This window comes from Mus musculus, chromosome X (assembly GCF_000001635.26).
Source record: "Mus musculus strain C57BL/6J chromosome X, GRCm38.p6 C57BL/6J".
NCBI classification, from domain to species: domain Eukaryota; kingdom Metazoa; phylum Chordata; class Mammalia; order Rodentia; family Muridae; genus Mus; species Mus musculus.
The window spans coordinates 21,068,195-21,095,218 of NC_000086.7; the positions used below are offsets into that span (position 1 = coordinate 21,068,195).

Here is a 27,024-nt window from a genome sequence, read left to right on the forward strand (position 1 = left end):
CAGTGTCCTTATCCAATCTTTCTCCCTGCATCTTTCTCATATTTCTGAGGTTCTTCCTGTATTTATCTCCCTTCATTATGTGTGTATGCATCAGTGTTTTTCTTTCTCTGTTTCTCTTGGTCTCTAACAGTTGGCATTAAGGAAAGTGGTACAGTCCACAGCCATGCAGCTTATGTATTCCAGAATCTACAGTTCATACTGGTGCTCATAAAGCCTAGCATTCTAGAATGTCCCTATTCCTGATCATCAGTGGATCTGAGGCAAGGGACCATATAGAAGGGCTTTTGGCTGTCATGAAGGTCTGCAGCATTGTGGTAGTGATCTTGGCCGTATTGTTGATTGCCAAATTGGATGCCAAGATTTATGAACGCTGTGAGCTGGCAAAGAAGCTGGAGGAGGCTGGCCTCGATGGCTTCAAAGGCTATACTGTTGGAGACTGTAAGATTCCCATTGCCCCAAGTCTTCTTTTATTAGATACTTTCTTTACATTTCAAATGATATCCTGAAAGTTCCCTATACCCTCCCCCTGCCTTGCTCCCCTACCTACCCACTCCCACTTCTTGGCCCTGGCATTCCCCTGTACTGGGGCTAATAAAGTTTGTAATACCAAGGGGTCTCTCTTCCAAATGAAGGCCGACTAGGCCATCTTCTGCTACATATGCAGCTAGAGACACGAGCTCTGGGGGTACTGGTTAGTTAATATTGTTGTTCTACCTATAGGGTTGCAGACCCTTTCAGCTCCTTGGGTGTTTTCTCTAGCTTCTCCATTGGGGCCCTGTGTTCCATCCTATAGATGACTGTGAGCATCCACTTCTGTATTTGCCAGGCCCTGGCATAGCCTCATATGAGACAGCTATATCAGGGTCCCTTCAAAATCTTGCTGGCATATGCAATAGTGTCTGGGTTTGGTGGCTGATTATGGGATGGATCCAAGGGGGGTAGTCTCTGGATAGTCCATCCTTTCATCTTAGCTCCAAAGTTTGTCTCTGTAACTCCTTTGACGAGTATTTTGTTCCCTATTCTAAGGAGAAATGAAGTATACACATGTTGGTCTTCCCTCTTCTTAATTTTCTTATTCTTTACAAATTGTATCTTGGATATTCTAAGTATCAGTGATTGCATATCTAATGACTTCTTTTGTGATTGGGTTACCTCACTAAGCATGATATCCTACAGAAACATCCATTTGTCTAAGAATTTCATAAATTCATTCTTTTTAATAGCTGAGTAGTACTCCATTGTGTAAATGTACCACATTTTCTGAATCCATCCCTCTGTCCAGGGACATCTGGGTTCTTTCCAGCTTCTGGCTATTATAAATAAAGGCTGCTATAGTGGAGCATGTGTCCTTAATACCAGTTGGAACATCTTCTGGATATATGCCCAGGAGAGATATTGTTGGATCTTCCAGAAGTACTATGTCCAATTTTCTGAGGAACCACTAGATTGACTTCCAGAGTGGTTGTAAAAGCTTGCAATCCCACCAGCAATGGAGGAGTGTTCCTCTTTCTTCACATCCTTGCCAGCACCTGCTGTCACTTGAATTTTTGATCTTAGCCATTCTGACTAGTGTGATGTGGAATCTCAAGGTTGTTTTGATTTGCATTTACCTGATGATTAAGGATGTTGAAGTTTTTCTCAGGTGCTTCTCAGCCATTCAGTATTCCTCAATTGAGAATTCTTTGTTTATGTCTGTACCACATTTTTTAATAGGGTGTTATTAGACGCGTTCTCACGCCCGGCCAGGAAGAACACCACAGACCAGAATCTTCTGCGGCAAAACTTTATTGCTTACATCTTCAGGAGCAAGAGTGTAAGAAGCAAGAGAGAGAGAAAACGAAAACCCGTCCCTTTTTTAGGAGAGTTATATTTCGCCTAGGACGTGTCACTCCCTGATTGGCTGCAGCCCATCGGCCGAGTTGACGTCACGGGGAAGGCAGAGCACATGGAGTGGAGAACCACCCTCGGCATATGCGCAGTTTATTTGTTTACCACTTAGAACACAGCTGTCAGCGCCATCTTGTAACGGCGAATGTGGGCGCGGCTCCCAACATCTCCCCCTTTCCTTTTAATAAGAGCAAATAGGCCACCCATATTAATGAGAGTGGAGATAGAGGTCAAATCCCCAGTGTGTAGGTAAAGGAGCCATGTACAGGATTAGCTCTTAGGCTCACAGGCTTTTACCCAGAGCAACCCTGACCTGCTCCCGTGTCGTTTTGCCTGGGGGAAGGGAACTAGGACACTGAACCTTCATGAAAGATGACATGTCTCCCTAGAATAGGCTCATATATGCCGCAGAGCCTTTCCATTGCAGTGCTTAGCCGTGCAACTCTCTCGGGCTGCTGAAGCACACTCACTCTATCCCGTGCAATGAGTCTAGCCTCGTGAGATGTAAGAGCTGAGTGGCCAGCGACCTATTGCCTAAGCATAGATAACCATATATCAGGGGGAGCTCCATGTTCTAGTCCTGCAAGCGCCTGGGCAATAACCACCTTGTCTCTCCTAGTTTGGGCCTTAAGCTTACAGACCAACCAAAGAAGCAACACTAATCCACAGCAAAGTGTATCTCCAAATAATATTAATCCCACCCATTTTTTAAAGAAAGAAAATGCTGAGGAGATCCAATTGGGTAATCCTTTGGTCAGGGACAGGTCCAAGCGCGTGGAGTTGACCTGAAGTCTCAATTCCCGAAGGATCTGTTCAAATTTAGCCATCCAATTCTGTAACATATACTGAAAAAGACTTTTTGACAATTTAGCTGCCCTAGTAAATTTAACATACTGAATGGAAGTAACACACAATCCCGGAAACTTTTGTTTACATCCCAGCTGAGTTATTTGTCATAATACATCTAGTTGTATCTGGACAAGATCTATGAGTTGATTAACCAGCATGAGACCTCTCTGTACTGGGCCAAATAAGTTCATTTGCTCATTAATGGCTCTGAGGTCATGGAGCAGTCTCCACTTTCCTGACTTTTTCTTAATTACAAAAATTGGAGTATTCCAAGGTGAGGTAGATGGCTCAATATGGCCTAGTTTTAATTGCTCCTCTACCAGTTGAATCACAGCTTCTAGTTTTTCAGAGGATAGGTGCCATTGAGGAACCCACACTGGGTCCCCTGTTTTCCATGGTATGGGTCGTGCTGCCCCAATGGCCACTAAGGAAAAACCCAGACCCTGTCTGTCTTGGTTTCCATTAGGTGAGATGGGCTCTATCCTTCCCTGTTCTTGATGTCCTAACCCTTTTCCTTCTTTATAACCCATCTTTGCCATGATATTTTTTGCTTTAGTTGAATACCCTCCCGATGGGGCGTTTTCATTGGACAAAATAAGGCCCAAATGCTGCATAATATCCCTTCCCCAGAGGTTAACCGGGAGTGGGAGCACATAAGGTATGAATTTCCCTTGCTGTCCTTCAGAGGATTCCCACGTCAAGGCAATGGAGCTTATAGTGGGACATGATTGATATCCTAGGCCCTGTAATGAATGAGATGACTCTGTGGTGGGCCATGCTTTGGGCCACCAATGTGTAGAGATTATACTTTTATCTGCTCCGGTATCAAGGATGCCTTCAAACTCTTTTCCGTTGATCTTAAGGCGGAGCTTAGGTCTATCATTTAAAGATACAACCAAATAGGCAGAATCATTTCCTGAGGAGCCCATTTTCTTTATCTCAGGTCCTGCAAATTTCTCCCTGGTATTATCAGGGAGGAGCAGCAGCTGAGCTATCCTATCTCCTTTACTAATAGAAAAAACGCCCTTAGGGCTTGAGCACAGGACCTGTATTTCAGGGGAATGTTGACAATCCATAACTCCAGGGTGGACTACTAAGCCCTGCAAGGTGAGTGAACCCCGGCCGAGAATAAGGCCCATGGTTCCCGGGGGCAAGGATGGTATAGGCTCCACTGGCACCGGCTGAATACTCATTTGAGGCATTAATAGGAAGTCGGAGGCGGCACGCAGGTCCACCCTTGTGGGTCTTCCTGGGTCGCCTCTCTGACTGCTTCCTGGGTCCTGACAAACCGGTTCCCATATCTTTGAGGGCCCTGGGACCGAGGGCCCGATGACCCGTTTTTTGGCACATCAGTTGATTGACTATCAGGTGGGGGAAGGACTCTGCCCTTTATATCCCTCACAGAGCGACACTGGTCAGCTCTATGATAACCCTTGCCACACTTAGAGCAAAGAGTGAGAGTCCCTCCCTGTTTATCTGGAGCTCTGCAATCTTTCTTAAAATGCCCAGGCTTTCCGCAATTAAAACATGTCCTCTGATCATTTCTGCTCATGGAGCGGTTCTGAGATTGGAGGATGGCGGCCGCTAAGCCTGCATTGGTGAGAGGTCCCCCAAGCTCTCGACAGACCCTGAGCCAGTCTTGTAAGCCTTTGTTCTTTCTTGGGGCTATGGCCGCTCGGCACTCCTTTGTGGCTTGCTCATAGATTAGCTGTTCTATCAGAGGCGCAGCTTGCTCTGACTCTCCAAAAATACGCTCTGCTGCCTCTGTCATTCTGGCCACAAAATCTGAGAAGGATTCCTGAGGTCCCTGGATTATCTTTGTTAACTGCCCAGTGGTTTCACCTGCTCGAGAGAGCGCCTTCCAGGCCCTAATAGCCGTGGAAGAAATCTGGGCATAAGCTCCCCAATGGTAGTTTGTCTGATCAGCAGAATAAGCTCCCTGACCCGTTAACAAGTCAAAAGTCCAATCTCTCTGCTCTGGAGTCAAAGCAGCTGCGTTTGCTCGGGCCTGCGCTTGTGCAGCTTCGTGCCAAAGCGCTCTCCATTCCATATATTTGCCCATACTAGGGAGAGCGGCTTTTACAACCGTTTGCCAGTCGGCAGGAGTTAGTGCCATGCCGGCAAGCCTGTCTAACTGCACCAAGGTAAAATTAGCATTGGTTCCGTATTTACGGACCGACTCGGCAATTTCTTTAATTTGTAAGTATTCTACCGGAGCGTGGACACGCCCACCCTCGGCTCCTTCAAAGACCGGAAATGCCTGTTGTATTTTCCTTTGTTCCTCTCTGGGAATGAATGAGTCTGCGCACTGCCTCTCTGCGCATTGTCTCTCTGCGCACTGCCTCTCTGCGCATTGCTGACGCACTACGCAGGGCGGGGACTCCGCATAGGGCGGACCTTGAAGCCGACTGCCCTGAGGCCAATCAGCAAACTGGCCTTCGCCAGCCGCTTTTGGCTTCCTTAACTGATTAGCTAGCACTTTACCTGGCTGGTACCCTTTTTTCTCATAATGAGCTGCTTCTTCCTCCCAGTCTGTTTCTTCAGAGGAGAATTCATCATCTGATTCAGAGCTACCAAGAGCTGGCTCCCCGAGCCCATCCAGCGATGAGCACAGGCTCCTTTTCCTAGAGACCTCCGCTAATTGATCTTTCTTCTTTTCCCTTTTTCCTCTTTTTCTTCTAATCTCTCTCCAGGTATTCCTACCTAACCTTAACTTTTCCTCGGGTTCAAGACCCTTGGAAAGGCCTGTATACTTATTTTGTGTACCATATTTTCTCTTTGCTCCTACTCTCTCTCCCCGCTTTACTTCTGATAGATTGTCCTGAATTTCATCTAGAATCCTCCCTGCCTTAACCACTTGATAACATGTGAAAAGGAACAAAAGGGCTTCTAACGTTAGAAAAAATTCAAGGCCAAACATTTTCCACTTTACTTCTGATAGACTGTCTTGAATTTCCTTAGAAGGTTCAAGGCCAGGCTTACCTCGTAAAGCTGTACTCACTGGTACTCTCGTCCCCCAGCTGAAAAGTTCTGAATTCATACAGTTGAATCCTTCTTAACAGTCTGCTTTACGGGAACCTTTATTACCGCGACCCGCAGTTCTGGTTCTGGAATGAGGGATCTTCCTTGCGCCAGTCCCGAGTTTTTTCTCGTCCCGGAATTCGGCACCAATTGTTATTAGACGCGTTCTCACGCCCGGCCAGGAAGAACACCACAGACCAGAATCTTCTGCGGCAAAACTTTATTGCTTACATCTTCAGGAGCAAGAGTGTAAGAAGCAAGAGAGAGAGAAAACGAAAACCCGTCCCTTTTTTAGGAGAGTTATATTTCGCCTAGGACGTGTCACTCCCTGATTGGCTGCAGCCCATCGGCCGAGTTGACGTCACGGGGAAGGCAGAGCACATGGAGTGGAGAACCACCCTCGGCATATGCGCAGTTTATTTGTTTACCACTTAGAACACAGCTGTCAGCGCCATCTTGTAACGGCGAATGTGGGCGCGGCTCCCAACAATAGGGTTATTTGAATTTCTGGAGTCCACCTTTTTGAGTTATTTATATATATATTGGATATTAGTCCCCTATCTGATTTAGGATAGGTAAAGATCCTTTCCCAATCTGTTGGTGGCCTTTTTGTCTTATTGACTGTGTCCTTTGCCTTACAGAAGCTTTGCAGTTTCATGAGGTCCTATTTATCAATTCTCGATCTTATAGCACAAGCCATTGCTGTTCTATTCAGGAATTTTTCCCCTGTGCCCATATCTTTGAGGCTTTCCCCCACTTTCTCCTCTATAAGTTTCAGTGTCTCTGGTTTTATGTGGAGGTCTTTGATCCACTTAGACTTGAGTTTTGTACAAGGAGAAAAGTATGGATCAATTTGCATTCCTCTACATGATAACTGTCAGTTGTGCCAGCACCATTTGTTGAAAATGCTGTCTTTTTTCCACTGGATGGTTTTACCTCCCTTGTCAAAGATCAAGTTACCACAGGTGTGTGGATTCATTTCTGGGTCTTCAATTGTATTCCATTGATTTCCCTGTCTGTCACTGTACCAGTACCATGCAGTTTTTCTTTTTTATCACAATTGTTCTGTAGTACAGCTTAATGTCAGGCATGGTGATTCCACCAGAGGTTCTTTTATTGTTGAGAATAGTTCTTGCTATCCTACATTTTTTACTATTCCAGATGAATTTGCAAGTTGCTCTTTCTAACTCAGTGAAGAATCGAGTTGTAATTTTGATGGGGATTGCATTGAATCTGTAGATTGCTTTCAGCAGGATAGCCATTTTTACTATATTAGTATTGCCAATCCATGATCATGGGAGATCTTTCCATCTTCCGAGATCTTCTTCAATTTCTTTCTTCAGAGACTTGAAGTTCTTGTCATACAGATCTTTCACTTCCTTAGTTAGAGTCACACCAAAGTATTTTATATTTTTTGTGACTATTGTGAAGGGTGTTGTTTCCCTAATTTCTTTATCAGTCCATTTATCCTTTTTGTAGTGAAAGGACATTGATTTGTTTGAGTTAATTTTATATCCAGCTACTGGACTGAAGCTGTTTATCAGGTTTAGGAGTTCTCTGGTGGAATTTTTGGGGCTATATATATATATATATATATATATATATATATACCATCATATCATCTGCAAATAGTGATATTTTTGACTTCTTCCTTTCCAATTTGTATCCCCTTGATCTCCTTTTGTTGTCTAATTGCTCTGGCTAGGACTTCAAGTACTATATTGAATAGGCAGGGAGAAAGTTGGCAGCCTTGTCTTGTCCCTGAAATTAGTGAGATTGCTTCAAGTTTCTCTCCATTTAGTTTGATGTTGTCTACTGGTTTGCTGTATATTGCTTTTATTATGTTTATGTATGGGCCTTGAATTCCTGATCTTTCCAAGACTTTTATTATGAAGGGGTTTTGGATTTTGTCAAATGCTTTTTCAGCATCTAATGAGATGATCATGTGAATTTTGTCCTTGAGTTTGTTTATATAATGGATTATGTTGATGGATTTCCGTATATTAAACCATCCCTGCATCCCTGGAATAAAACCTACTTGGTCAGGATGGATGCTTGTTTTAATGTGTTCTTGGATTCCGTTAGCGAGAATTTTATTGAGTATTTTTGCATCGATATTCATAAGGGAAATTGGTCTGAAGTTCTCTTTCTTTGTTGGATCTTTGTGTTGTTTAGGTATCAGAGTAATTGTCCATTGCCCCAAGTCTTATCCACCCCAATTTTCTCACTTCACTCAGACCCAGTCAACTTTTATTTTTTTTCATCTTTCCTTTTGTGTCAGGACATGATCTTTTCAGTCACCATTTGATTATGATGACTAGTTTAATTCAACTGTAAAGTCATGATCATCTCTATCTTCACAGTTGTTAGTTCTATCACTAATACCACCATTACCATAAATATTATCATATTTACCATAATTCATCACAAGCATCAGCAACAGGTCACTGGAATCAACACCCTACAGCCTATCCAAGATCACCATGTTCACAATTAATATGAGAGTCATACCCATCATCTCCCCTTATTCTTATGCTTATGCCCACCTTCTAACTACTCTCTCTCTGTCCTAGGGCTGTGTGTGGCACACTATGAGAGTGGCTTTGACACCTCTTTTGTGGACCACAATCCAGATGGCAGCAGTGAATATGGCATTTTCCAGCTGAACTCTGCCTGGTGGTGTAACAATGGCATCACACCCACTCAGAACCTCTGCAACATCGATTGTAATGGTAAGGCATCCCTGGGGACTCACAGAATGACTGTCTGCCACTAGCCTCTGGTGTCATACACAGAAAGCAATGTCTTTTGTTGTTGCTGTTTTGAGATATGGTCTCTCACCAGGCTGACCTTAAACTCAACTCAAGAGATCCTCTTGCCTCTGCCATCTGAATGCTAGGATTAAAGGCATGTACTACTACACCTGGCAGCAATGTCTTTTAAGTCTTAAAATCTTGCTGAAGCAGAAAAATATTGAGAAAGGAAGAAACTCTCTGAGTTGATAGAGAAAGCATCTTGAATCCTTAATAAGTCTACACCAGAGGTTATTTAGGTCAGAAATAGTGCAAGTGCCCATGAGCACCAAAACCTCTTTTAAAAGTCAAGCTGCAGTTTTATTAAAATTTTGGAAACAGGAAACTTTGTTCCATGTGAAATAGAGAATAATGTGCTATCTAGGCCCTGAGGAAAGAGGCATAAGTATAGAAGTAAAAACAAAAACAAACTACCTCAGGGGTGAAATGAGAGAACTTTCCAGGCAAAAATGCTGTACTGTTGAGGGGTAAACACACACACACACACACACACACACACACACACAGCAATTGAAATTTCTCTTAAGGTTAGCCACAATGATGGCTAAGGTTATCTACAACAGGCAAAAATCTGAAGCTAGGCTGAGTGGCGGTGGAGGTCATCTAAGTCTTGAGAACATGACAGAAGAGGTCATCCAAGATTGGCATGACTGAAGGTTGAGGTTGTCTAGAACCTCAGATGAACTTAGACAAAGCAAATAAATAATGAGTTTTTACATGAGTAGGTAAAATGAAGATTAAAGTTGTTCAGTTTGAGATAACATGACCAGTAAGGTCATTTAGAATTGGGAACCTACTTTCTTTCCATAACAGTCAGTCCATTCTTCTTTTTCAATCCCCAGACCTGCTCAACCGCCATATTCTGGATGATATCATATGTGCCAAGAGGGTTGCATCCTCACATAAGAGTATGAAGGCCTGGTAAGTTTGTGGGCATGGTCTGGACCTTGAGCAGCACAAAAAGTGATGCAGCCATTCCATTAACTTGTCCACTTCATTTTCCTTTCCTCCTTTCATTTCCCAGGGATTCCTGGACCCAGCACTGTGCCGGTCATGATTTATCAGAATGGCTAAAGGGGTGTTCTGTGCGTCTGAAAACTGACTCAAGCTATAATAACTGGTGACAAAGATTTTATAAGAATAGAGATTCCATTTTTTTCTTTTGTGGGCTTAATAAAAGGTGGCATACATAAATATGCTTTGATTTTCTTCATGTTCCCCAGTGCCTGGAAGTACTCCCAGTCAGTCCTTTCCTCCACAGGTTCATAGATCTAATCTGGAGATAAAAGATCACTTGGGTATTGGGGAGGATGGTATAGAAATCAAGAACAGATTCCCTTTGATTTACATATGCTATCTACAACCTACTGGTTGTGTTTCCTTTAAATAGCCACTGATTTTTTTCCTCTGACTATTTCCAAATCTGAAAAATGAGGAAGATAATGAGAGCAATAACTCATGAGGTTTATTTAGAGAATTTAATGGACTGATATTTGGAAAATACAGTACTTGGCATAAAATTCTCTTCAAGATATGCATATGATCTTTGACAAGGGAGCTAAAACCATCCAGTGGAAAAAAGACAGCATTTTCAACAAATGGTGCTGGCACAACTGGTGGTTATCATGTAGAAGAATGCAAATTGATCCATTCTCATCTCCTTGTACAAAACTCAAGTCTAAGTGGATCAAAGACCTCCACATAAAACCAGAGACACTGAAACTTATAGAGGAGAAAGTGGGGGAAAGCCTCAAAGATATGGGCACAGGGGAAAAAATTCCTGAACAGTACAGCAATGGCTTGTGCTGTAAGATCGAGAATTGACAAATGGGACCTCATAAAATTGCAAAGCAATTTGTGAGGCAAAAGACAATGTCAATAAGACAAAAAGGCCACCAACAGATTAGGAAAGGATCTTGACCAATCCTAAATCAAATAGGGGACTAATATCCAATATATATAAAGAACTCGAGAAGATGGACTCCAGAAAATCAAATAACCCTATTAAAAATGGGGTACAGAGCTAAACAAAGAATTCTCACCTGAGGAATACCGAATGGCTGAGAAGCACCTGAAAAAATGATCATCATCCTTAATCATCAGGGAAATGCAAATCAAAACAACCCTGATATTCCACGTCACACCACTCAGAATGGCTAAGATCAAAAATTCAGGTGACAGCAGGTGCTGGCAAGGATGTGGAGAAAGAGGAACACTCCTCCATTGCTGGTGGGATTGCAAGCTTTTACAAGCACTCTGGAAGTTAGTCTAGTGGTTCCTCAGAAAATTGGACATAGTACTTCTGGAAGATCCTGCAATATCTCTCCTGGGCATATACCCAGAAGATGTTCTAACTGGTAATAAGGACACATGCTCCACTATGTTCATAGCAGCCTTATTTATAATAGCCAGAAGTTGGAAAGAACCCAGATGTCCCTGGACAGAGGAATGCATACAGAAATGGTGGTACATTTACACAATGGGGTACTACTCAGCAATTAAAAACAATGAATTCATCAAATTCCTAGGCAAATGGATCGATCTGTAGGATATCATCCTGAGTGAGGTAACCCAATCACAAATGAACACACATGAAATGCACTCACTGATAAGTGGATATTAGCCCAGAATCTTAGAATATCCAAGATACAATTTGCAAAACACATGAAACTCAAGAAGAAGGTAGACCAAAGTGTGGATTACTTTGCTTCTTCTTAGAATGGGGAACAAAATACCCAATGGAAGGAGTTACAGAGACAAAGTTCAGAGCTAAGATGGAAGGAAAGACCATCCATAGACTGCCCCACCCAGGAATCCATCCCGTACACAACCACCAAACCCAGACACTATTGCATATGCCAACATGATTTTGCTGAAAGGACCCTGATATAGCTATCTCTTGTGAGGCTATGCCAGTGCCTGGCAAATACCGAAGTGGATGCTAATAGTCATTTATTGGATTGAACACAGGGCCCCCAATGGAGGAGGTAGAGAAAGCACCCAAGGAGCTGAAGGACTCTGCAACCTTATAGATGGAACAATAATATGAACTAACCAGTATCCCCAGGGCTTGTGTCTCTAGCAGCATATGTAGCAGAAGATGGCCTAGTCAGCCATCAATGGAAAGAGGGGCCCCTTGGTCTTGCAAACTTTATATGCCCCAGTACAGGGGAATGCCAGGGCCAAGAAGTGGGAGTGGGTGGGTAGCGGAGCAGGGTTGGGGAGGGTATAGGGGACTTTCAGAATAGCTTTTGAAATGTAAATGAAGAAAATATCTAATAAAAAATTGAAAAAAGATATGTATATGGTGGTACATGCCTGTCATACCAGCACTTAGGTGGCAATGGCATAAAATTACAACCATAAAGCAGCCTAGCCTACATAAAGACCCTGCATCCAAAAAAAAAAATTCAATTACAGATTTAGAGATAGAGGGGTTGGGTATAAGGATATGAAAGATGTCCTATCTTTAAAAGCATCATTTTCAGATTAGGTCACTACAGGGTCTTTATTTAAGACATTTGTGGCCTCTTCGGGGAGAATTAAATTAAATAGAGAAAATACAGTGTGCAATGAGAGTTTAAAATAGTCACATTCTACCACATACTCTAACATACTTCCATTCTAAGCCCCAACCTCCTATTATCTCTTTCATGATCTAAGTCTAAAGTTTAAAATGACAGACTTGTAATTTAGACAAAGAATTCAAAGGACACACAAAGTGATAATTTCTTTTTACAGAATGCCTGGTTTTCAGGCTGTGTCTTGAACACAGCTATTAACTACTTGCCATTTGCTCTCATTTTATTGGGCAGTCCCATTGGAAGTAGCTATTCTCATGAAGTAGTTGCTCATGTTGTTTTGTAGTCCATGGTCAGGGCTCAGTTACCCAAAGCCTTGCTTTCAGCGTTCATCAAAATAAACACAGACGATCAGTAAAACAGCTAGCTGTCCTTGCATGGCAAGGAGAGTTCAAGACCTCCTCCTTAAGGTCAACTGGAATTTTCCATTATTTCACCCCAACCGGGATAGATAACCAAATTTCACATCTCTCTGGGAGTCCATAAAAGATGCTACCATGCTGGCTATTGACAAAATTATGAATGTGGTAGGCATTAATTAAAAGCAGCAGAAATGAACACTGGTGAATTTGTGCCAAAAACATGTCTTCTAAAGCCTATTAGGCATCTTATAGTCCTTGGAAGCTTATAGTCTTCCCAGATCAGGCTGGGGAGGAAACATTGACATTATCAACTGTTATTACTGCCTAACACTGGATTTGATACTCTAGTAGTATTTTCTTACATTGTTCTGATTATTAAAATAATTTGGAATTTTGTAATATATTCCTTTAATGGTTATATTTAAATATTTAACTTAAAATTGTTTGGTAAACCACTTTTTCTAACGTTATTTTTACGTTTTCTATGAGTATTTGAAATTTGGAAACTTACATATTTCCTTTACTTTACTTCTGAGAAATTAATTAATTGAATTCTTTTTATATGTATGCCCACATTTATGATGAGGTTTGTTTTTCAACTGACAGCTTTTATACATTGAAGACTTGAAAAGATTTCAGCATTGACAACCTCTTTGATAACAAATGATAATTCAATATATCCATGATAAAAAAAAGTACAGAGGCCAAGTTCTTTTCTTTAAGAAATAAGATCTTCCTATTTCTTTTACTCAGAATGTTCTTCTCTCAATATGGCTGGTGCTGATCTTTAAGGACAAGTGTGTCATATGATTAGAAAAGCACCCTAGCTACAGCACAATTTCCCCTTGCCTTTTGCATTTCCATTTTCTTTAACTTTACTATGACAGATTTTCCATTTTCAGTTCTTTGTTTTCTTTCATCTCTGAGTTCTCTAATCCATGAGGAACTTTGATCTCTGGAAAGTTTCTTTCCAATTCAGGGCAGTCATAGGGTTTCTCTCCTATGTGAGTTCTTTGATGCACAGTGAGTTTGGACTTCTCTCTGAAGGCTCTGCTACACTTATCACATTGATACGGTTTCTCTCCTGTATGGATTCTTTGATGAATAATGAGATATGATTTTTGGGAGAAAGATTTCTCACATATATTACATTCATAGGGTTTCTCTCCTGCATGAACCCTCTGATGAATAATGAGATATGATTTCTGTAAGAATGCTTTATCACATTCATTGCATTCATATGATTTTTCAAGTCTTTCTTTTGTATGAGCTCTCTGATGTAACATGAGGTATGACTTCCGGGAGAAGACTTTTCCACATACAGTACATCCATCTGTTTTTTCCCCTGTATGAATTCTCTGGTGAGCACTAAGGCTTAGCTTAAGGGTAAAGGCTCTTCCACATTCTGAACACACATAAGGTTTTTCTCCTGTGTGAATTCTTTGATGTCTGCGCAGTGTTGACTTTTCTCTGAAAGCTTTGCCACATTCATTGCATTCAAAAGGTTTCTCTCCTGTGTGTGTTCTCTGATGTACACTGAGGTGTGCCTTTTGGTTAAATGCTCTCCCACATTCTGAACATTCATAGGGTTTTTCTCCTGTGTGAGTTCTCTGATGTATAATGAGTTTTGTCTTTTCTCTGAAGGCTTTGCCACACTCATTGCATACATATGGTTTCTCTCCTGTATGAGTTCTTTGATGTATATTCAGAGTTGATTTCTCTCTGAAGTACTTGCCACAATTGGTACATTCAAAAGGTTTTTCTCCTGTGTGTGTTCTCTGATGTACATTAAGATGAGCTTTTTGGTTGAAGGTTTTCTCACAATCTGTACATTTATAGGGCTTCTCTCCTTTGTGAGTTCTCCGATGTATGATAAGATTTGTCTTTTCTTGAAAAGCATTGCCACACTCAGTACATATATATGGTTTTTCACCTGTATGTGTTCTTTGATGTATATGCAGTGTTGACTCCTCTCTGAAGGACTTGCCACATTCATTACATTCAAAAAGCTTGTCTCCTGTGTGCATTGTTTGATGTAGACTGAGGTGTGCTGTGTTGTTGAATGCTTCTCTGCATCTTGCCCATTCATAAGGCTTTTCTCCTATGTGAGTGATCTGATGAACAACAAGGAATGAACTTGGGCTAAGGGTTATTCTACACTCAGGACATTCATAGGTTTTGTCTCCAAGTTGAGTCAAGTCATGCTGAACAAAGTTATAAATATGCTCTTTTCCAAACATATTATGCTCCTGGGATTTCATTCTGTCACTTATCTCATGTCTGCCAGGAATTAATAATTTCCTACATCTATTACATTCATAACATTCCTGAGCTGCAAAGCTCATACTACTAGGATTGACTAAACCTAAATTATTTTTAATACTTTCTCCAAATGAGTTATTCATATAGGGTGTGGGTCCTGAAGAAACTACCCATGTGCTCTGAGAAAGTGGGCTTACAAATCCATCATATTCATAACTTCTTTCTTCAGTTACATTTTTCTCAATAATGGATATAGCTTGCTCCAGGTGCATATTTTGATTTTTCTGATGCCATGCCAAGTTGTATTCAGCTTGACCATCTTCTGAAAAGAAAAATAATAAACCAGACTCTGTAAATAAAGCCAGTCAGAAGCAGGCGATGGTGTTCACTTTTATTTTCTTCTGACTCTACATATTTCCCAGAAAAAGGTTCCAAGCATGCATCTCTCTTACACTAAGAGCTTGAGGGAACAAACTCTAAGGTGATCTAATGAACATTGGAACAAGAAATAACAATAAATATAAGTAATATGACTGAAAATTAGGTTAAAAGTGGGGAAACTAAAAACAGGTTCAGAGAACTAGGAATAGAAAAAGGGATCCTGAAAAGACAGTAAATTTAGGATTGTGGGCAGGGACACCGAGAATGCTTTCAGAAAGGCTGGAGATGATTGAATGAATGGAAAAAGAAGCTGAAGGAATAAGCCAAAGCAGGGTACAGTTTCTTTCTTAACATCTCATTCAAAGGTTACTGTGAGATAAGCTTACTAAACTAAAAATTTGGAATGAGTACACACACACACACTCACACACACACACACACACACAATTTAGAAAGATATTTTTGAGATCTTTTGAGATCCTTCTATCTTTTGAGATAGAAAACCTTCACCAGAGCATTTAGGGTCTTGCTTTCACCATCTAATTTTCTCTTCTTACCTGTGCAACTTGAACTTGGAATTTCTCTCTTTATTATCCCAAGGACTCCTTTCTCTAAAGAGGCGATCACTTCTGGTTTGGTAATAGGATACCCTGTAATGAGAAATTATAGAAGTCTTGGGTACTCTGTGTGACATTCATTCAAAATTAGTAAGGTAGGTTTTAATAAGGGTACATTTCACATAGGCAATTAACATCTTTAAGAGGAAATAAAAACTTTGATCGCCAGATTCCAAGGTATTGAAACTTTAGAAACATAAAGTTACACTATTAGGGGAACTATAAATTACTCAACAAGCCATCCTCACCCAGAGAGACAAGATGACTATAGTTCTCTAGCATCACATCTCTGTATAGGCTCCTCTGAATAGGGTCCAGTTGATTCCATTCTTCCTGAGTGAAGTCCACAGACACATCCTCAAATGACACTGATTCCTGTAATTGCATACTTTTATTCAATTAGTTTGGTAAAAATTAAAGTCATCTCCAAATGTTAGTAAATCTTTGTTTTAATACTTTAAAATTGCTACATTTTATTTGCACATATTTATGGAGTATATATGATGTGTGTGTATGTGTTTGTAAGAGGGGGAAGAGCAAGAGAGAGAGAGAGAGAGAGAGTTAGTTCAGATCAGGCTAACTGAAGAGATAATGTTCTTTATGATAAAGAAATATACTTCAAATAGAAGGTATTGTTTTACAATTAAAAACTCCTTCTTCGGGACTAGGGGTGTAGCTCAGTGGTAGAATACTTAACCAGCATGTATAGGCCCTGAACTGTATTCTCAGCACTGCAAGATCTAATCAAAGCAAAGGACCTTCACACTATAGAAACTATTAAGATCTAATGAGATAAATATTGATAATCCAATAGTAAAAATAAAAATATTCCATAGATGTTTCACAAAAGAGGATATCCAAATAGTGGATAAACACACAAAAAGATGCTTGTTGTTACATTAGTCATCAGAGAAACACAAACATAAGCCTCACTGAGATACTAGTATTTTCTAACAGAACAGTTAAAATTAGGTCAAACAATCTAAATGTTATCAGTGATGTGGAACAACACGAATTTTCATACCCCGCCTGGAGTAAAATGGTACAGACATTATGGAAAATGGCTTGGTAGAATGGTTAAAGCTGAAAATACTTCTATGAAGTTTCAACCTTACTCTTTGATATGTATCTAAAGGAAATATGCACACAGGTTCACAAATACATAAACAAGAATGTTCACAGAAATGTTATTTATAATAGCAAAAATGCAAACATCTATCAGCAGTGGATCTGAAGAGTAATTGTGAAATTCTTATGCAAAATAACAAAATAGCAGAAATAGAACAAACAACTGATACCTAAAGTAACATGTATATTTAAAACATGATGGGTGAGAGATAAAGCTTAGTGGAAGAGTGCTTACATAACATTTGTAAGGCTCTGGGTTCTAGTCCCAGCATCACAAAAAAATTCATGACACGTAAAAGAAGTCAGGTCCAAAAATATAATATGTATATTTCCATTTATGTGATATTCAAGAAGACAAAAATAATTTATGATGATAGAAATTAGAAAGCTGTTAATATAAATCAAGAGCTAATAATTGGAAATGGCCTGGAAGCTTCTAGGAACCATGTTATTTCCTCCTCTTATTTGATCCAAGTACCGCTTATTTAAGTGGTTTTTAATCTTTAGAAGTTCATGAAAACTGTGTACTTTATATGCTTTTGTATTTGCTATATTTCAACAAATGTACATCATAAGATTTTTGTCTAAGTCATATTTCCACAAAATGTTCAAAAATAGGAAGACAATGATTTGAAACCCACTTAAAAAAAGGAGTATTTGGGGGAAAAAAACAAGTCACAAAAGAAATATTGTTCAACCATGTTGATAAACACAAACCTAAATATAAGATATTTCCAATTATCATATTGCAAATCTTTTAAACTATGACAAGCGGATTGACAAAGGTCTTTTCATTGACTATCAGAGAAACTGTCAACTTGAATTAACATTTCAAAATGCAGGTTGGCAATATCTATGCACATTCACAGCACACCCACCTCTTCAAATAGACATTTTAGAAATACTTATCTCTGAAAACAAAGATGACAAACCATCACTATGCCACTATCAGAAATTACACAAAGTTCCTTCAACATGAAGTACATCAATAAATCATGATGCATGAATACAAGAGAAAAACACAGCTGTTCAAAATATTCCTATGTGAGCTAGCTTTGGTAACATATGTCTATAATCTCAGCACTCAGGAGGCTGAGGCAGGAAAATACCTAGTTCAGGACTAGCCTGGGTTATATGTGTGAAACCCTACAGCAAAACTAAAATAATCAAATTAAAGAAAACAAAATAAAATATCTATTAGCAAGGTGTGTCACTTAGTAATAGAATGCTCATTAGCATATAGGAGGTCCTGGATTTCATCCTCTGCATTGATTTAAAAAGCACAAAGAACAAAACCCCTGTGTGTCCTGATATTGAAACATCTGTAAACAAGTATTCATTTAGTAGGGGCTATTCCAGCTGTGCTAGTGATCAGCTGTGTAAATCTTATTTACTCTGTCCCTCACCTAGAATACATGATTGATCATGGTGTCTATTTAATAGTGTTATTATGAAGATTAAAGTTGGCAATGCACATAAAGTATTTCTTCAGTAGAGTGCTATGCATAGTATGAGGTCACTTGCTGCCAGTCTTATTACCATTAGCACCACCATCATTACTACTACAGATTGTGCAGTCTTTATCCAAAATTCATGAGACAAAGAAGCATTTTAGATTTGGGATTTTTTGAATATTCACATAATAATATATTTTTAGTGATGAGATCCAAATGTACACATGAAATATATATATATGCTGTTTAAGGAAATTTTACAAAATACTTTCAGAATGCCTGCATTTTGGCTATGATTCATCATCACATAAGATCATTTGTGGAATTTTTATGTTTCATATTTGTAACTTTGGGAAATTTAGATGTTCAGATTATGGATGATCACTTTATATTGCTGTGACCATTATTACATTGTAAAGAGAAGACAGAGTTGCAAAAGTTTTATTTAATGAGTAAATTTTAACAAAAGGAATGCATGTTAACTATTATGTTTAGAAACATATGTACATACAGAAAGATCAAGGCAGAGTAGCAAAAGATAACCAAATTCAAATGATCTGCAATGATTGATGATATAATGAGATATTCTGCCTTTTATTTTTATTTTATTTATTATTATTGCTTTCCTGGAAGAAGAACAAAGGGTATCTTGAGCATTCTAGCCAAACGAACTACATATAAGTGCTTTTCTAGACTGTAAATTCCTGGAGAGTTTGTTTTCTGCATTTAGGATTGAATCCAAGGCCCACTATATGCTAGAAAAACTACCACTGTGCTACACCCTCAGTGTGCTCTACCTATCAATCTCCACTGCCTCCTCATCTGTTTCCCCCCTCCCTCTCTTTCTCTGGGGGGGGGTGTTGAATTAACCCTTGATTTTTTTGGATACACAGTCTGCTACATAGGCTAGGCTGGAACTCACTAGGTAACCAAGGCTACCCTCGAATTCTGGACCTCCTGAAAATTGGGATAATAAGCATGTGTGACTACACTTATTAAAGAAGTTTGAATTTTTGGTCCTATGCTGCTTTTGTATGAAGAAAAAAGAAGATGAAATAGTAGACTTGTTAAAGAAGAGCAGAAAAGAAAAAAATGTAAAATATTCAGAGATGTTATGAATTTTGAGGCTAAAAGTAAATGGACAACCCTCTGAATTTCTCAAGGTTTCCTTCTAGATCATAAAAATGAAAAACATTCTGGAAAAGAATATGAAGGACATATGGCTTATATAGTCTTCTTGGTCATCAAGTTTTTATTCACATGTAGTCCAGGACATATTTGTTGTAGGCTTGGCTTGGCTTTCCTGAACAGTCACATCCTTTTTAGTTTTGTTTTAGCAAGACACCTTTGGTTGACAGGAAAATAATTTAAGTTACAACAGAGCAATATTAGCCTTGTGTTTTCTAATAAGGACTTGAAGGACCCATCAGAGGACTGTCTGACCAACACTAGGAAGTTTGTGCACCCGTGGAAGTGGCTTACTGTTTCTTTAATAATGAGATACAAGTGAATATGTTTCATTCCTCTTATGTTATGGCTTACAGAAAGCTCAGAAAATTAACTGTATTTTAACATAAAATATAAAATCCTATGACACACTCACACTCTTGTGCTGGTCTTGTTCTATATCCTTAAAGTTTGTGTTTATATGTATCGGCCTTATAGAATAAATAATAATGCAATAATTCATATACTCACATATAAAGTTTATTATATATGTATCAAAGCATTGTTCTAAACATATATTAATTCAATTGACCTTCACAATCACCATACAAGGTAGATATTATCGTTATTATCTTAACCATTCCCATTTTACAGTTAAGAAAATTAAGGCACAGAGAGCTTTGGTAAGCTCATAATGCTGTTAAGAGCAATTTAGCTGCAGATTCTATAGTCTTAACCACTAGACCATATTGCTTCTATCCTAATATGGGCAGAGGATAACTGGGAGAAGCAAATAAGAACTTACCTGGGACTCAGTCATGACTGACTGTTGTGGAGAGAAGCCAAAGGCCTAAAAAGGCAGAACTGTTGAGAGGGAGAAGAAAAAAAGAGTTTCAGATGGCAAGGATACGCAGACTGAAAGTTCACCAAATCACCATGCCAGAAATTCACAAATGCCAGCAGGTAAAATGGCCACGGTATATAGCTAAGAAAAATGCGAAAGGGAATTTGTTTTCCCTCGCAGATCCTCATTATCCAACAACACAGCTCTATCAGGGTCCTCATAGGCAACTGCAATACTCCACAGAGCTCAACATCACTTACACTACTGACCCTATCACTCTACTGCACGCTCATTACAAACCCCAAATATTCCCATCATTCACTTCACTACCCGCCTCCATCAAAGCCTCTACAGATCACTCATTTAAGGGATCTCCATCACTCAGCCTGCAGCCTCCCGCCCACATTTTCAATTCTCATTTTTGAGCCCCTCCCCAAGTACTCACCGAGTAAATTCGTGTTTGCAGTGTGTTTGCACTTGTCTGTCTCACTCCGCCTGCAGAGTGCCAGCCTGCTCACTTCCGCTCTGAATGAACTCTGCACTCCTTCACTCTCTTCTCCGATCTTAAAATCTGAATTCTTATGCCGGCAAAGTCTCTTTTATATTTCCCGTATCAGTCATAACTTCCTGAGATAACCACTTTTTAGTCCTTTTCCCCGCCTTAGTTACTGCGAGCACTAAACTTGCGCATGCGCAGTAGCCCTTCCTGAAGCTGTCAGCGCTAGCGGACCTAAAATATTTTGATTACCACAAGGATTGAATTTGCAGGCAGGAAAAATGGATGCGCCAATAAGCCGTGTTTTTAAGGGAGCAGACATCTTTATAACTTTTGCCGTTTCGTACAGCGGAGAAAAAAATCTGCCTCAATGTTTAAAGGAGATGAGATTTTTTTGAGGAATTTGAACACTTGGACAGAGGCACACTAAGACGGGCGACCTTTAGAGCTAAGGGCTACAACCCCAGCTCCGTATCCCCACCCCGACCCCTGGGCAGGGAGATACCAAGAGGAGACGGGATTGGGTGAGGGAAGATCTGGAACGCTGCTACCCTTCCTGGGAACTATATGGGGTAAAAGAGAATCAGAGCAGAGAACAATGCGTTCCTCTAAAGAGCAGCACCATTATGGACACGGGGAGAAATCATGGAGTTGGTAGTTCTTTCAAGGAAATACCACTAGAGAGGTAGGCATATTTTATTTAGGCTAGCTGTGAAGAAGACTCAGATTGGTATGATCCTCTGTATGGGAAATACCAGGATGCTGACGTATGCAAATCTAAGGGCAGTAAGAGTCTGTGCTCAGAGAAAGGGATACTGAAGAAAGTGACGCTGGTAAACTCAGGTGCAAGGAAAATTGGAGACAAAAACGCAGGCAACGTTGTTGTGGCTTAGAGATGAGGAGGAGAGTCCACAAAGTCCTGACTGTGACACCTCACCCCCAACCCCGCATACCCACATTCCTGGAAACATGTGGCAGAGAGATTTGGGAAAGTGCCTATGCCAGGCTCTGGGTCCTATGGAACCCATCTCAGGGTCTTCTACAGTCATGGAGGAACCAACAGGAGACTGATCCAGCTTTAGACTGCAGACACTGCATTATCATTTTACCACGTGAAAGCCGACGTAACATGTAAGGGTCAACTAAGTGATTCTTTTTCATGGCTATTGCAATAGAGACATTTTTTATTAATGAAAAATATACTAAAGACAAGGAAGAAGGGTTAGGGTTAGGGTTTTTATAAAGACACATCAATAGAGCAGTCATCCTTGAGCCATGAGCATGGATGACTTGGGTCTTATTTCAGAATATGGAAAAGGCACGGGGAGTGCTATGGATTTGTGTATCCTCCCCAAACCAATGCACTATTATTTGGAATGTAGTCTTTGGAAAGTAATTAGAATTAGATAATGTTGTTAGGGTGAACCCTGCTCCAATGGAATTGGTGGACTAATAAAAGACACATAAGAGTTTACTTATTTTTTGTTCACACATAAATCAAGTCACATGACAATGCAGTAATACACAGCTATTTGTAAACAAGAAAGACAACTTTTACCCCAAACCAAATCAGCTGACGTTGCCTTTCCCAGCTCCCTGAACTATGAGAAAGCAACTTCCTAGTGTTTATGCTGGCATGTTGTTGTGGCAGCCAGAGCCAGAAAAGACAGGGACCTGGAGAGTTAGCCTTTTACTGGACCACAAAAGGAAACAGATAGGGAGCTTCATCCCTGCTTTCCAGGAGCACAAGACTCAAGCTGAGTGACATTTTCAACAGCATTTCAGCTTGCTATGCTCTCATGATTCTCACTTCTTCCCACTCTGCCAATCACACTAATTCATACCCATTTCAGTTGCACTGTTACTAACTGTTCATTCATGGCCCGTGTTCACATTTACTACCTCATATGAAAACTGTGCAAGGGGAGAGGATCTGGGTCCATAATTCAGTGGCAGCTCACATTTGTACCATGTAAAGAGTTTTGCTTTGGAGTCCCCACACAAAACCCAAAGAAACATTTAAAGACAAGTAAGCCTTTATTTCCATGTTTCTCACATAAGGTCAAATGAGTTGCTTATTTTTTGATGATTAGAGACCAAGTGTTGTATCCTTATCTGACTCCTCCAGCAACAGCAGAAGTGGTGTTAGTGGAAGTAGCTACAGGAAAATGACCCACAAAGGCAGAAGGCCTAGATCTTTTTAGTAAGTGGGAAGCTATACTCGGTGTCCCCAGTCAGGACCCACTTGTGCCCATCTATGATAAAATGTGGCACTGAAGCAACAGTCCCATAACCACTGTGCAGACAAACAGTAGCAACATTTATGGGTGCCTTGTAAGAAATGAGAATGAAAAAATAGATTAGGGATTTAAAGCACTTTGTATATAAAGAGCACTGCCTCCTTAGTGAACACAAAACCCACTTTACCCTGAATATAAGGAAACTGTTTCTCCAGAGTTGGCTTCTCTTCCAAATACCTTGTATAACGTGGTGTTCTTGTCTATTAGTAGCACAATCTTCCTTCCAAATTTGCTTGGAGTCTACATTGTTTGTTCCCACAATGAAGCATTTAGGATAAACATCCAAAAACCTGGATGGTTTTAAGAAAGAAGTTGGATTTCTAGCTCTCCCTGACTTCCTTGAGCACCATGGTGAAGAGCCAGGGATTATTTATTATGCAGGGTTTAAAGATAATGTCACTCTAATGAGGATGCCTGGGGAAAAGGCAAACTTTTTTATTTGAAAAAAAAACACATATAACATGAAACTTACTATGTTATCCATTTTAAAAAATATTTTTATTATTACGTATTTTCCTCAATTACATTTAGAATGCTATCCCAAAAGTCCCCCATACCCTCCCCCCCACTTCCCTACCCACCCATTCCCATTTTTTGGCTCTGGCATTCCCCTGTACTGGGGCATATAAAGTTTGCAAGTCCAATGGGCCTCTCTTTCCAGTGATGGCCAAAAGGCCATCTTTTGATACATATGCAGCTAGAGTCAAGAGCTCTGGGGTACTGGTTAGTTCATAATGTTGTTGCACCTACAGGGTTGCAGATCTCTTTAGCTCCTATGTTATCCATTTTAACACATGCTATTCATTGCCATTTACTGCATCTACAATGCTGCACAAGCATTTCTGCTATCTAGTTCCAGATTGTCTTCAGTACCTAAGACAAAATCCCATGGTCATCAAACAACCATTTCCCACCCTTCCCTGATCTTAGCTACAACATACTTTTTTTTTTTTTTTTTTGCTGTCACTATGGGTTTGCTTATTGTGAACATTTTATAAAAGTAGAATCATACATTCACTTTTGTGTTTTGCTTCTTTCACTGAATATAGAATTTTTGTGTTAGCACATTTCTGTGGTAATAACATAATAACACATACTGGATAATTTTAAATGATAGGTGTTTATTTGGCACATGGTTTGGAGGCTGAAAAATCCAAGATTATAACATTGCAAAAGAATATTACGCACATTTTGGAGGAAGAAAGGGAAATCAGGAAACGTAATGGTTTTTAATCAGGAAGTACTCTTTCTTTGAGGTAACTAACCTACTCCTTCATTAAAGGCAGAATGACAGAAAATAGCAAAATTTTTGGATATAATGCTGATCTGGACAGGAGACCATCTAATCAGTCACCCAAATTGAGAAAACAATTCTGGATGACTTCAAATACTGAAAGTCAGAATCAAAAATTCCACAGCAACAGTTTGGCATGGTAGTGATTTGTGCTGTCATTACAGTTTTATTATATGTGGCTTCACTCTATGGAACCAAGCAGGAATAAGAGTACTTAAATGAATCCACCTTGGTAGAATTAATTACCACACACACACACACATACACACTTCCCCTCATCCTAGAAAGGGAATCCACAATATGTCAAAATAATGATTGCTTTTGTGAGTCATCATCAATGTTGTTTTCTTTTTATTTTATATTTTTTATTAATCATTCCATTCGTTTATATCTCAAATAATAGCCCACTTCCTGGTTACCCCTCCACAAATCCCCCATCACACATATGCCCTCTCTCCCTCCCCTCTGCCTCTATGAAGGTGCTCCTCCACCCACGCTCTCCCACCCCACCACTCCAGCATCCCCCTAAGCTGGGGCATCAAACCTCCACAGGACCAAGGTTCTCTGTATTAATTAGGGTTGTATTGCTGTGAACAGACACCAGGACCAAGGCAAATCTTATAAAAAACAACATTTAATTGGGGCTGGCTTACAGGTTCAGAGGTTCAGTCCATTACCATCAAGGTGGGAGCATGGCAGCATCCAGGCAGGCATGGTACAGGAGGAGCTGAGAGTTCTATGTCTTCATCCAAAGGTTGCTAGTGGAAGACTGACTTCCAGGCAACTAGGGTGAGGATCTTCTGCCTACACCCACAGTGGCACACCTACTCCAACCAGGTCACACCAATTCCAACAAGGCCATAACTCCAAATGGTGCCACTCCCTGGTCCAAGAATATACAAACCATCACATTCCACTCCCCAGCCCCCATAGACTTGTTCAAACACATGAGTCTATGGGGGGGCATACTTAAACATAGCATAATGCAAAATGCACTTAGTCCAACTTTCATAGTCCTCATAGTCTATAGCAGTCTCAACAATGTTAAAAGTCCAAAGTTCAAGGTCTCTTCTGAGATTCATCCAATTACTTAGCTGTAATCCCCAAAGAAAGACAGGAAGCCAGCTGGGCAAATTCCAAACTCCTACATTTCCCTGGCTGATGTCAAAGTGGTCTTCAGATCTCCACTCCTTTTTCATCTTTGTTGACTGCAACAAACTGCTTTCTCCTGGGCTGGTTCCACTCCCTGTTAGCAGCTTTCCTCAGCATGTATCCCATGGCTCTGGCATCTTTAACATCTTTGAGTCTCCAAGGCAATTTCAATGTTACAGCTTCATATTTCAGTGTCTGGGATTCCACTTGATCTTTTGGACTCCTCCTAAGGGCTGGCATCACTTTTCCAGCTCTGCCCTCTGCAGCACTCTAAGCTCAGGTTGATCCACTCCACTACAGTTGCTGTTCTTGGTGATCATACCATGGTACTGACATCTCCAATACACTGGGGTGTTCCACTCCAACTAGGTTTCACCTCTCAGAGGCTCTCTTCATGGTGCCAAGCCTCAAATCTTTTGCAGGACCACTTCAGTCCTGGGCCATCAACTAACAGCTGAGGCTATACCTTCTCCAATGGCCTTCCATGACCTCTCACAGTGCCAAGCCTCAGCTGTTCTTCATTACACCTTCATGCCTTCAAACCCAGTACCACCTGGGTGATTCTTACACAGTACCAAGTCCAGCTGCAGCATGAGGTACAACTTTGGCTATCTCTGGAACAGAGCTTCTTTGTGCTCCCAGAAAACACTTCCCAGAAGATTTTACCTCAGTGATGTTGGTCTCTTCATAATCACTGCTAATTTCTTAGCTCCTGCTAACCAGTATCAATTGTCCTACTAGTTCCTTCTATTCTTAACTCTAGAGCCAGAGCCACATGGCTGAAGCTGCCGAGTTCTGTTGCTTGCAGATTAGAACATGACCCACTTATACTATTACATTGTCATTGGCTTTCTGTTTTCCAAATCCTTCACTGCCTAAGCTTGGCTATCCTGGGTCTCGCTCTGTAGATTGGCCTTGAACACAGAGATCAGCATGCCTGTCTCCAGGGATTAAAGGTGTGTACCAGCATGCCTGGATCTAAATTTAGCTGGGTAGGATCTTGCTCCAAGGTCCCACTCCCTTAATCTGTTATTTCCTAGAACACAGGATTTTACTCCATTTCACTTCCTGGTATGCCTTTAATACTCGAACCATATCTTTTATATTTTTCCTTTCTAAGCTTGCTATTCTTGTTTAAACTTCTTTCATGAGACTTAACCAGAGAACAAAGTCTCTGCTGGGCTTTTTTTGAAACTTCCTTTGACAATGCAATTAATCTGAGACTCTTAACCTTAGCTTCAGGCAGACTTTTCAGACTAGGGCAAAAAGTAGTCACATTCTTCACCAAAATACCACAAAACCAGTCATTATGGCACATTCTGAAATTCTTCTCCATTGAAATCTCTTGGGCCAGATCAACACAGTTCAAATCACTCCCAGCAACAAAGTCTTCCATAGTCCTACTAGGATGACCCA

The 27,024-nt window shown here is 40.3% G+C and overlaps 2 protein-coding genes across 4 annotated transcripts; one reads left to right on the forward strand and one right to left on the reverse strand.

Moving 5' to 3' along the window:
* Positions 1-235: 235 nt before the first annotated feature.
* Positions 236-9,764, forward strand: Spaca5 (sperm acrosome associated 5). Its single transcript, NM_001085393.3, has 4 exons — positions 236-438; positions 8,331-8,489; positions 9,413-9,491; positions 9,595-9,764. Exons 1-4 carry the CDS (start codon positions 294-296, stop codon positions 9,692-9,694), a joined length of 483 nt encoding a protein of 160 aa, NP_001078862.1. The 5' UTR covers positions 236-293; the 3' UTR covers positions 9,695-9,764.
* Positions 9,765-10,013: 249 nt separating this feature from the next.
* Zfp300 (zinc finger protein 300) lies at positions 10,014-21,504 on the reverse strand. 3 transcript variants are annotated; one of them, XM_006527628.3, is made up of 5 exons: positions 20,812-21,504; positions 20,328-20,386; positions 16,022-16,148; positions 15,714-15,806; positions 10,014-15,094 (listed from the first exon to the last, which is right to left on the reverse strand). In XM_006527628.3, the coding sequence occupies exons 2-5, from the start codon at positions 20,340-20,342 to the stop codon at positions 13,392-13,394; spliced, it is 1,938 nt and encodes a 645-aa protein (XP_006527691.1). In that variant the 5' UTR covers positions 20,343-20,386; positions 20,812-21,504; the 3' UTR covers positions 10,014-13,391. The 3 variants fall into 3 exon arrangements, with proteins under 3 accessions (XP_006527691.1, NP_001345769.1, NP_899008.2); NM_001358840.1 differs by having other exon boundaries at positions 10,956-15,097; positions 20,812-21,035; NM_183185.3 differs by having other exon boundaries at positions 10,956-15,097; positions 16,022-16,161; positions 20,812-21,035.
* Between the last annotated feature and the right edge of the window lie 5,520 nt (positions 21,505-27,024).

Excerpts from the sequence above, each read along its gene's own strand:
- Spaca5 (NM_001085393.3), top strand. The coding sequence starts at position 294 with ATGAAGGTCTGCAGCATTGTGGTAGTGATCTTGGCCGTATTGTTGATT. Across the intron at positions 439-8,330 it reads AGGCTATACTGTTGGAGACT|GGCTGTGTGTGGCACACTAT; the intron begins GTAAGATTCCCA and ends TCTCTGTCCTAG. Across the intron at positions 9,492-9,594 it reads CATAAGAGTATGAAGGCCTG|GGATTCCTGGACCCAGCACT; the intron begins GTAAGTTTGTGG and ends TTCATTTCCCAG.
- Zfp300 (NM_001358840.1), bottom strand. Across the intron at positions 15,807-16,021 it reads TAGTCATCTTGTCTCTCTGG|GGTATCCTATTACCAAACCA; the intron begins GTGAGGATGGCT and ends TTCTCATTACAG. Across the intron at positions 15,098-15,713 it reads TCCAAGTTCAAGTTGCACAG|AAGATGGTCAAGCTGAATAC; the intron begins GTAAGAAGAGAA and ends TTTTCTTTTCAG.